The following is a 12214-nucleotide window of genomic DNA, read 5'->3' as shown; positions in this document are numbered from 1 at the left end:
TTCACATTCAAAGCTCTCCCCTCTACTCGTGACCAGAACTAACTAGGTACTATACGTAAGATGTTAGTTGGCCGAAGTACAGAAGTTTCAGAAGACTTCTGTAAGTGTTAGGGATGCTTACAGAAACAACTCCCTTCAAGCGATACTATCCTCAAACATCTGCAAACACTTCATTCAGGGGTACAAATGGGCATTAGATTTCGGGACAACACAAGCTCTTTTTGACAGGTGTGAAGCGCAACTACAATTTTACTAGCCAAGTCAGCAGACTCAAGTTCATTAAGCAACAATATGTTTCCAACTGATGACTGACATTCTATGAACAAATTAAATCAGTGTGAAACTATTCTCACCAGGTGGCAACACCTCAAACTATTTCCAAACATGGGATCAAAGCAAACTATTTGGTCAGCAGACAGTGACAGGCAGGGAGATCCAGCGTGGCAAAATTGTAAAATAATTTTGCAGTCATTAGTAAGGGTATGGGCACCTGGCTCAAAAACAGAGTTTGGTGGCTGCATGTCTCACTGCTCTGCAAATCCTGCTATTGGGTTGACTAACCAGACGCTGCAAATAGGGGACACATTTTGAGGGATTCAACACTTGACACAAATATAACTGGCTCCACTCTAAAGTATTTATCTACAGCTAATCCTGCAATATCTTGCCAAAAGGTTGACTGTCTATTTCTGTGAAATGACAGCTGTATTCACAGTAGCTGTTGAGCTTCCAATAGCCACGTAACCAACAGATCACTTGGAAATCAGACATGCCCAAGTGCTTCTTAAGGGTCTGAAAAGTTTAACCTGAGTGTTATGGTTACAAATTTCTTTTTAGAAACCATCACTGTCATACTATCTGGCTTCACCCCTGCAGAAGTCAACATTAAACATGACAGAAACCCTGAAACTTTCCAATGGTTTAAATGCCAAAATGTAGTAAGTGCAACAGGCTTCAAGCAGATCCAACAAGCTTTAACTTAAGCAGCCATCCTTTACCAGATTGAGAAACCACTGTATGGTGGGCACTCAATTGCCTGGACAGCCACCAGTTAGAGCTGAATTCCTGCATACTTTGAATCACTGAAATCCAGTTCCAGCTAAACCACTCAAACCTGGGCTCTCCAAGGCTAAGAGTCTGCTGGTTATAGATGGTTCAGGCATCCCCCGACGCTTGTCGCAAGTAAACTCCCATGGACGGACTTCCCAACCACCGCGCCGCTTCCCCGCCCCCAGCTTTTAAAAGTTTGTTTAAATTGCATTCAGTCACAAAATAAAGTACAGTATTGTTTGGTACTTGTGGCAGCAGCGAAAGCAATACTTTCTGCACAAAGCATAACCATAACTTAGCAACAGGCTTCAACCAACTACATGTATACACTATGGAATACAGCCAGTTTAAGCGAACATAACACACTTAGTTCAACATCATAGCTCTCAATGGTCTGCTATAACACTAAGGTAATAGATTTGATAAGCAGCTTCACACAATTCAGTTTATGATCAGCTGCTGCACTGCCAGCCAAGAGCCAAAAAACAATTCAACAGCTTCCCAGCAGCTGACGTCAGGCTCACCAGTCTGTAATTTCCTGGATTATCCTTCCTAAACAAGGGAACAACATTAGCAATTCTCCAGTCCTCTGGGACCTCACCCGTGCTCAAGGGTGCTGCAACGATATCAGTAAAGGCTTCCCTCAGTAACCTGGGATAGATCCCATCCAGACCTGGTGGGCTGTCCACCCAAATGCCTTTTAGAATACCTAACACTTCCCCGCCCCTCCTTATGCTGACTTGACTTAGAGTAATCAAACATCTATCCCTAACCTCAACATCTGTCAAGTCCCTCCCCTCAGGGAATACCGATGCAAAGTACTCATTAAGAATCTTGCTCATTTTCTCTGACTCCTCGCATAACTTCCCTCCTTTGTCCTTGAGTGGGCCAATCCTTTCTTAAGTTACCCTCTTGGTCCTTACGTATGCATAAAAGGCTTTGGGATTTTCCTTACCTCTGTTTGCTAAAGATATTTCACGACTGCTTTGAGCCCTCTTAATTCTGCATTTCAGATAGGTCCTACTTTCCCAACATTCCTCCAAAGTTCTGACTGCTTCCTTTTTCCTCTTTGCTCGTCTCACAATTTCACCTGACATCCATGGTTCTCTAATCTTGCCCTTTCTATCGCTCATTTTCACAGGGACATGTCTATCCTACACTCTAATCAACCTCTCGTTAAAAGTCTCCCACACATTGAACGTGGATTTAACCTCGAACAGCTGCTCCCAATCCACATTCCCCAGCTCCTGTAGAATTCTGCGATAGTTGGCCTTCCATCAATTCAGCACTCTTCCTTTGGACCACTCTCATCTTTATCCATTAGTATGCTAAAGCTTACGGAATTGTGATCATTATTCCCAAAGTAATCCTCTCCTGAAACTTCAACCACCTGGCCAGGCTCAGTCCCCAACACCAGGTCCACTATGGCCCCTTCCCAAGTTGGATTATTTACATCCTGCTCTAGAAAACCCTCCTGGATGCTCCTTACAAATTCTGCTCCATCTAAACCCCTAACGCTAAGTGAATCCCAGTCAATGTTGGGAAAATTAAAATCTCCCATCACCGCCACTCTGTTTCTCCTACATCTTTCCATAACCTGTTTACATATTTGTGCCTCTATATCAGACTCACTGTTGGGAGGCCTGTAGTACAGCCCCAACAATGTTACTGCACCCTTCCTATTTCTGAGCTCTGCCCATATTGTCTCACTGCTCGAGTTCTCCATAGTGCCCTCCTTCAGCACAGCTGTGATATCCTCTTTTGACCAGTAATGCAACTCCTCCACCCCTTTTACCTCCCTCTCTATCCCGCCTGAAGCATCTATATCTTGGGATGTTTAGTTGCCAATCTTGCGCTTCCCTCAACCAAGTCTCAGTCATAGCAATAACATACTCCCAGGTACTAATCCAAGCCCTAAGTTCATCTGCCTTATCTAATACACTTCTTACATTAAAGCAAACATACCTCAGACTACCTGTCCCTCTGCGTTCATCAACAGAAATATTCACGCTCACAAAGAACAGCTACCTGAGTGAGATGTAGGAGCAAATATACCAAAGAATTGGACCTCAGAAGCAAGTACCAACACACTCAGCTAAGACCAGAATGGGCACCATAGTAACTGGTCACAAAGTTTAAAATGACACAAAATTCAAATACAAAGAACAGTGAAGCAGATTATAACAAGTTGCAGAGGGAGCAGATAGGTTGATAAAATTGTCAAAAGCATGGAAATTTAACCAAAGGTGAGGGAATACATTCACGGTGAGAAGAAAGGCAACAGAATTCAACAAGAATTCGAAATGGAAAAGAGAAAGAAATAGACAATAGGTGCTGGAGTAGGCCATTCGAGCCAGCACCACCATTCATCATGATCATGGTTGATCATCCACAATCAGTATCCTGTTCCTGCCTTATCCCCATAACCCTTGATTCCTCTATCTTTAACAGCTCTGTCTATCTCTTTCTTAAAAGTATCCAGAGAGTTGGTCTCCATTGCCTTCTGGGGCAGAGCATTCCATATATCCACCACTCTCTGGGTAAAGTTTTTCCTCAACTCTGTTCTAATCTCTGGGTGAAGAAGTTTTTCCTCAACTCTGTTCTAAATACAGATATCTTATGAAAATCCTTTAGTAGAGTCTGGAATATTATATTTTATAAAAGTTACAGCCAGGGCCACAATTGGAGTACTGCTTCTAATGCTGGGCACCACAGTGACAGTTTATTTTCCTAAATGCATTCTTGATATGTGGACATTACTGTCAACACTACCAAGGCCTCTGAAGTGGCAGAGATTTACTCGAATTACACCAGAGATGAGGGCTTAACTCTAGTAAAATCTAAAGGATCAGGGACGGCTCTTCTTTAAAGCACAAAACATTAGGCTGAATGTGCAATAAAAATTGAACAGTTTTTCAAGCTCAAATAAGGGGAAACTTATTGAACTGTGCAAGGACACAAATTTACATGAATTGGAAAAACAGCCAGAGGCACCATGAGGAGAAGAGGAAGTTCTCATGATCTGGTAGGCTAATGCAAGCAGACTTTCTGAAGGAATGAAACAGTAAGGATATGGGACTAACTGGGTTGTTCTTTCACAAACTGTGACAGGCACATTGCAGTGGGAGGTCTTCTTCTGTGCTATATCATTTTACTACTGGACACTGTATGCACCACTAGACCCTGTGAGCTAATTCTCTCAAGACTAAAGACAGCATAGTCCACTGTCACAAGTAACCCGAGGAAAGCTGACCCTTTTCTAGGCACAGTAACAGTTAAGTTCCTGACTAGTAATCCAAAGGCCTGGACTCGAATAGAATGAGCATTCAAACCCCACTATAATGGCTTTAGAATGAGTCAATTTTTTCAACCTAAAATCTAGACTATTTTTAAAAACTATCCGTCAACAGAAATAACAGTAAAGCTGACAGACTGCTGTTAGAAACTCAATAGATGAGTGAATGTCCTGCATATTAAGTCTGGCCTACACATAACTCCAATTTCACACGAATATACTCCCTAACTCTCAAGTCTTAACTGCTCCAAGTAGTTTAACTTGGCTGCAAACATATTTGGGGACCAGAAATGGGCAATAAATGCTGCCTTAACCACAGAACTAATTAAAACAAAATTACTTGGTTAGCAAAATATCTTGAATCCTGATTGACTGACCCACAAGTACCAAACAAACTGAGATTCAGCTCACGGAAAACCATCTATACAAAGTTCAAACTCCCATACCGTAAATACCACGCACATTCACAAAAACCACAACTGCAATGCACTGCCCATGGGCAGCCTGCCAAACAGCCATTTCTGGCTCTCAGCAGCATTGAGCCACTCTGTGGTTTAAAAATGCTTGCCATTGGTTGCAGGGAGTCTGCCAATAGCCAACAGTCACCTTGTTTAGTCTGCTGCATACAAACCATTCCTCATTAAGAAATGGAACTTTGTGAAGCTGGATTGAAGATGGAGTCCTCTCGCAGCCATCCTTGACCGTTGCAGGTCTCAAGGTCAGCAGCAAAGTGTGAACCAGTCCATTGGATAGATAACATGATTAAGCGCAAGTGTTTACTGCTTGCGTTGGCCACCGCTTGCACCCTAGCGATATGGGGATATCTTCTTCCATTCGACGACAGCAGGGATCACCTCTGAAGGTACTAACACTACATCTCTCTTCAGAGTATATATTAAAACCAGGAATTGGACAAATTCTTTAACTGCTTCACCCTGAACTTGCTGGTCTTCTGGAGATCGCTGATAATCGGACACTGTGCTAAGGCACTAAACTAGATAATTCTTCACGATCTTCTGGACAATGTAGCTTGGAGCTGACTGAGTATAGTGGGAGGGAGGGGCTGTGACATAATGCTCAATTCTGAGTTAGACCACATTTTAGGGAACGCAACAGAGCTAAATGCAGATCTTCATCAGAAGTGGGCTAGTGTGATGGCCTCAACTGCCTACACCCGAAACCGTTGATCTTCCGGAAAACGCAACTAACTGTTTCAGAAAGTTGTGGGAGGTCTGACTTTACCATAGCTCTGCCGGTTGTTTCTGAACATAACTGTGCTAATTACTAATCCTGACCCAAATAGGATCAAGTCTACTGCAAGATCATGCTTTTGATCTTATCTATCATTAGCATCTCTAGAGCTGGGATTGGGTAAAAGTTGTCACTACCTATGATTCTGTGGTCTAAACTGCACTATCCACAGCTAGCTGGTGAAAACTGAATCTTGCAAAGGTTACAACTGTGTGGTGATGAGCTTCAAGAGCAGCGGCGTGCCGTTCCATTCCATTCCAGACTGGGGTTTGCTTGACTCTTAGGAATGCAAACACCCTTGATGGTGGCTCATCAAAAACTCGTGGGGTAGTGGTAAGAAAGATGAATAATTACATCCTGCATAAACTTGCGACAGACGGGACGGATCTCCTTGCTTAGGGTGGCGCTGAACATCATAACCTGCTTTTCATGAGGAGTCAAACGGAAAATATCCTGGACATCCCTGCGCATATCTGTGAAGAAATCAAAACAAAGGTGTCAGTATCAGATACTGGGTCTGCCAGCACACAGTACACCATAGTGATTTTTCAGCCAGTCCAGATATTAATGCTGAAGGTCCTTACACTTTATTCCACTTAAACTTGCAAGTTAATGTCTGAATGAGTTGAACAAGGCTCTACGAAATCCTACAGGGCAGATGTTTCAGGGTTTCAGGCAGCAATGTCTTCACTCGAGTGGTCACCTGCCATTGTGGGCCTGCCCAAGACTGGGAACAGAACTCAATTAACTCCATTTACCTGCACCATTCCTATATTACTTCGTATCCTTGTTGCATTTATTTTCTTCAGTTGTCAATCTTATAACTGGGAGTACTAGTGGTTAATGTGGAAGAAAAGTTATTTTCGATTTCAATTATGACTCGCTTGTGAAATGCTGACACACTGAAGATCAGAGGGGCCTTAGTGGACAAATTCACAGATCCTTTAGGATATTACGGCAGGCAGTTAAGACCACTTATTTACTTACAGTTTTCAGCTAAGGCACATACAGCGACAGCTGTGAAGCTATTCCGGAACTGTATAAAACACTATCTCGGCCACAACTGGAATACTCAGTGGAGTTCCCGTAACCACATCATAGAGGCCAAAGGAATTTAAAAAATGCTTTCACCTGCAGTGTTATTTACAGGAGTCTGGAGCTTCCTAGCTGAAAAGCTGGAAAATGGGAGGAGTACAGTTAGGTTTTTGGTGACTGATATGGACACAATGGACCAAACAGTGCCTCTTCTGTGCTGTAAATGTCTATAAGGTATCTCCGTTGATGCACCAGTTTTAAGGTTTTGGTCCCTTCTATTGAACACCCACCTAGGAGATTATTTATCTTTATCTAATTGATTACGTTCTATAAACTATAAGAACTACAATTAGATCACACCGTCATCATCTTACATGCACTGCAAGGCAGGTTTCAACTATAAAAGCTATTCTTATCATGTAATTGTGTTCTATTCACAAATCACAAAAAGTTAGCACACAACAATGACATGTAATTGAGAAGACTAATGGGATGAAGACAATTTGAACATAAAGTAACAATATTATGCTTCCTTTACAGGGCACTGATGAGACTACATCTCAAACAATGTGCTGTTTTGGTCTCTTTATTCAAGGAAGGATGCAAATACATTACAGGCAGTTCAGAGGTTTTTCCTGAGTTTTCTGATGAAGGGTCTAGGCCCGAAATGTCAGCTTTCCTGCTCGGCCTGCTGTGTTCATCCAGCTCCACACCTTGTTATCTCAGAGGTTTATCAGGTCAATACTGGATTGAGCAGACTATTTTGAGAAGAGATTGGAGTACCTGGCCCAATTCTTTTCACTTGAGTTTGGAAGTGCAAGCAATAAATATAAAATCATTTAGGAATATAGTCAGCTGGCAAAGTTAACAAAGTTTAAACGACAACAGGTGTGGGTGGCCAACCACACAAACTTGATCACTGGGCTTCAGAGCCCAAGAGGTGACTGGAGACACTGTGGCACAACCACGAGGCTGAGAGATCTACAGATAGCACATTCAAGGAGGTCATATCACAGCTGGTTTGTTAATCCACGGACCCAGAAAATGTTCTGGGCACCTGGGTTTGAATCCCACCATGGCCGATGGTGGAATTTGAACTCAATAAATACCTGGAATTAGGAATCTAATGACGACTGTGAATCCATTGATGATTGTCAGGGGAAAAAAACCCATCAGGTTCACTTATGTCCTTCAGCGAAGGAAGCTGCTATCCTTATCTGGTCTGACCTACTTGAGACTCCAGACCCACAATGATGTGGTTGACTCAACTGCCATCTGGGCAAAAAAATGCTGCCTAGCCAGTGATGCTCCCATCCCGTAAAGGAATAAGTAAACAGCCAGTTTAGAGTCAGAGTAATACAGCATGGAAACAGGCCCTTCAGCACAAACTAGTCCATGCTGATTATGGCACCTGCTCAGCTAGTTCCAATTTGCCCACATCCCTCTAAATACTTCCTATCCACGTACTTATCCAAATAGTTTTTAAATGTTGCCATCGTACCTGCCTCAACCATTTTCTCTGGCAGTCCATTATATATACCCACCACTCTTTACGTGAAGTTGCCGCCCCTCGGGTCCTTCTTAAATCTTTCTGTTCAACTTAAACCTATGCCCTCTAGTTTTCAATTCCCATCCCTAGGACAAAGACTATATGCATTCATCCAATCTATGCCTGTCATGAGTTTATACACCTCAATAAGGTCACGCCTCATTCCTCTACATTCCAAAGAGGAGTCTTACCCTGGCCAACCTCTTCCTGTAACTCAGGCCAATAGTCCTGTCAATATCCTCATACATCATCTTTGCACACTTTCAGGTTTAACTATGTCTTTCCTATAAAACGATGAACAAAACCGTGCACATTATGCCAGGTGCAGCCTCAATGACGTATACAACTGTAACAACATCCCAACTCCTGTGCTCAACGACTCGAAAGAAGAAGGCTGGCATGCTAAATGGCTTTATCATCCCGTCCACCTGTGACAGTACTTTCAATTAACAATGTACTTGTATTCCTAGGTCCCTCTTTTCCACAACACTCTTTAGGACCTTATCATTTACTGTATAAGTCCTACCTTGGTTTGACTTTCCAAAGTGCAACAGCTCACACTTACCTGTACTGAATTACATTTACCAATTCTCAGCCCAATTCCCCGTCTGATCAAGATCTCTCTAATTTTTAAACAACTTTCCTCGCTTTCAATGATGCCTCCTAATTTTGTATCATATGCAAACTTACTAATCATGCCTTGTACATTCACATCCAGATTATTTATGTAAATAACAAATAACTTGAGGGTAAATTCACACCCAGTGGTAGGGGTTCCAAAAGGCACGTGGGGCGAAGGGGCAGAGTACAAACCTAACATGTTCCCTTTAGGGTAAAATGTAGCAGCAACGAGCCCCGGGAACCATGGATGCCTATGAATATTTAGGACTGAACAAAAAGGAAAATATACTGCTACAAAGATAGAAAATCAACAAAGACTTTAGGCAAGCATGGAAAGTACAAGGGAGAGATCAAGCAAGCAATTAGGAAAACAGAGGCAGCATGAAACAATTAGGTAGAACCCAAGATATTCTACAAGTACATCAAGGGAAATAACCAGGGAAAGAGCAGGGCCTACTTGGGATCAAGCAGGCAATATGTGCATGAAGCCAGAGGACAATGGTACAGTGCTAAATGAGTATTACCATCGGTCTTTACTTGGGAGGAGGAAATGCAAATTGTAAACCAAGGAGGAGGACTGTGAAGTTCTTGAGCAGATTGATACAAGCAGCAAGGTGGTGTTGGAGGTTTTGGCAGATTTAAAAATGGGCAAATTGCCAAATCTGTACACGTTGTATCCCAAGGTGGGTCAGAAAATTACAGGGGACCAGAACCAAACTTTTAAAATGTCTCTGGCCACAGGGAAGTGTTAGAGGAGTGGAGGATAGCTAATGTGGTTCCATTTTAAAAGGAGGCAGAAGTAGAGCAGGACACTATAGACCAAAGAACCTAACGTTTAGTGGTAGGGAAACTTGGAAAAAATAGTGAAGGAAAAATTAAAATGCACCTAGAGTGGTACAGGTTGATCAGGATAGTCAGTGTTGTTTGTCAGACAGAGGGCACGTGAAACAAATCTGGTGATATTTTCCAGGGAGGTGACTAAGTACATAGATGAGGATAGAGCAGTTATACGGTTCAAATGGATTTCAGCAAGGCCTTTGACAAGCTCGCACATGGGAAAATGATAACTAAGGTTAAAATTTTATGGGATCCAGGTTTACTTGTCAAAGTGAATTCAAAGTTGGCTTTGTATCAAGAGACAGGGTGGCCATATAAGGCATTTTGTGCAAATGAAGAGAGTATACTGTTTGCGATACTCATAAATGATTTATATGAGCGTGTGGAGGGGGGCGATAACTAAGTTCGCAGATGACATGTAGATTGCCTGGGCGGTTGAACTTGAGGTGTTAGGATGATATAGCCCGATTGGTCAGGTGGGTAGACAGAATTTAGAATGTAAAAACTAGAGTCCATTTGGCCTGTTGCATCTGCACCAATTCTGAACAGCATCTCACCCAAACTCACTCCTGTACCCTAATCCCCTAGCCCTGCATTAACCATGACTAATACACCTAACCCACACATCCCTGGGCAAAATGGGACAATTTAACACAGCCGATCCACCGAACCTACAATTCTTTGGGCTGTGGGCGGAAACCAGAGCAACTGGTGGGAACCCACGCAGGCACAGGGCAAGTATGACAAACAATCATCCAAGGCTGAAATTGAACCTGGGTCCCTAGCACTGTGAGGCTGCAGTGTTAACCACTGTGTCACCAAGCCTCCCATTTATATTACATTATAATCCCTTTTTCCCAAATGCGCCCCCCAACTCTAACATTCTCCATTTGGCCTACCCTAACCAGAGTCAGCACCGCTTTTCCCCAGTAGAGCTGGAAACGTACTGTTCCAGAAGAAATTTCACCTCCTCTTCATCCTATGCTCTACCTTTTACCCAATATTAGGTAATTGAAATCAATGACTATCACAGCTTTTCTAGTTCTGCAGATTTCTATAACCTGCCTACAAATGTTCTCTTCTATTCTGTCCCCATTATTCGGAGGTCAAGCTCCCTTCAAAGTTTTGTGCTACCATGTTCTTTATGGTAAAAACTGTCATCAAGCTTGATTTCTTCATCCACGTCATTTATGATTATTGGAAGCTCCAGTATAGATTCTTGGGGGCACCATGAACTACACACCGCCAACTGATGTACAATTACATTATCCATACTGTTTCCGACCTCCAATCTAAGTTCCTAGTCAATCAATATTCCCCACTATCATCCTGAAAATGATTCACTGATTCTTTCTGCTCTCAATCAATTCTCCAACCATGCAAATTAACACATTGTACATGATTGGGGAGGCAATCTCATGTGTGACATCATATATAAAACTTTTCTCTGAAAACCTAAATACGCTACTCTTTTTTTCTACATTGCTGTTTACCACTTCAAAAAGAAAAATCAAATGGTTTGTCAAACAAATTCCTTTTTCATAAACCCACGTTGATTGTCTCATTATACATGTTACTACGGTCGCAGTAATATGTTCCAACATTTTTCAAACTACTAAAGTCAAGCTAACTGGCCTCCAATTCAGTTTTCTCCATACAGCCTTTCTCAAACAGCGAAGCTACTTGTGTTACCTTCCAAACCACAGGCACACTTCTGGAATCTCAGGAATTTTGAAAACTCAAAACCAATGCATCCAATATCTTAAAGGCCACTTCTTTTATTTTTCAGATGCAGGCTCTCAGGCCCAGGACATGTCAGCTTTTAAACTCATGAATTTTTTCATGTTTTTACTACTTCAATATTACTTACTTTTAGACCCTCTTACTAAATGCTTGTCTTCCCACAACCCCCTACATATTCACCTTTGAAGACCGACAAAAACTAGTCAACTTCTCTAACTTTCTTCTTTTTCTATATACTTCAAAAATAGATTTTAAAAGCTTTGTTTCTTGCCAGTTTACTTTCATTCTATTTTCTCCCACTTCAACAATATTTTTGTCATTTCTTCTTAAATTTCTCTGCCATCCTTAGGCTCAATGTGTGTTATGGAATACCAAGCTTCACTTGGTCCAGCATTACCCTAAACTGCCCTAGTTAGATTTAGCTTTGCCTCTGAATTAGTTCATTTTTGAAGGAATGTACATTAATTGAGAACGTTTTTAAAGAATGTTTACAATGGCTCACCTATCAAGCTATCAATCTAACTTCCCAATCTACCTCAATCATTGTCCTCATTAACAGATTCTAGTACAATATTCTGGCTACAATATATTTTACTCCCTCCACATCATTAAAATACAACATAAGCAGTTGCCTTCATAGCACAGGCCACGGGTTGCCAACCTGAAAAAAGAAACCTTTATCCTCAGTTTCCGTTTCCTGCCAAAACGCTATCCATTCCAATATACTACCTTCAACATTATGGGCACTTATTTCATGACTTGACCTTTTGAGGTACCTTGGTGAACACCTTCTGGAAGTCCAATTACAATGTAGCTACTGGTTCTCCTCTATC

At 42.0% G+C, this 12214-nt stretch overlaps 1 protein-coding gene across 1 annotated transcript in view; it reads right to left on the bottom strand.

The window, feature by feature from the left end:
• The window catches only part of LOC125447533 (ATP-dependent RNA helicase DDX39A), a 37527-nt gene that overhangs the window by 6926 nt on the left and 18387 nt on the right, over nt 1-12214 (bottom strand). The window contains exon 6 of the mRNA XM_048522004.2: nt 5951-6069. Coding sequence (XP_048377961.1) covers nt 5951-6069 — 119 coding nt within the window. The remainder of the gene's footprint in view (nt 1-5950; nt 6070-12214) is intronic.

This window comes from Stegostoma tigrinum, chromosome 35 (assembly GCF_030684315.1).
Source record: "Stegostoma tigrinum isolate sSteTig4 chromosome 35, sSteTig4.hap1, whole genome shotgun sequence".
In the NCBI taxonomy this organism is placed as follows: Eukaryota; Metazoa; Chordata; class Chondrichthyes; order Orectolobiformes; family Stegostomatidae; genus Stegostoma; species Stegostoma tigrinum.
This window is presented reverse-complemented; position numbering and strand designations above follow the sequence as displayed.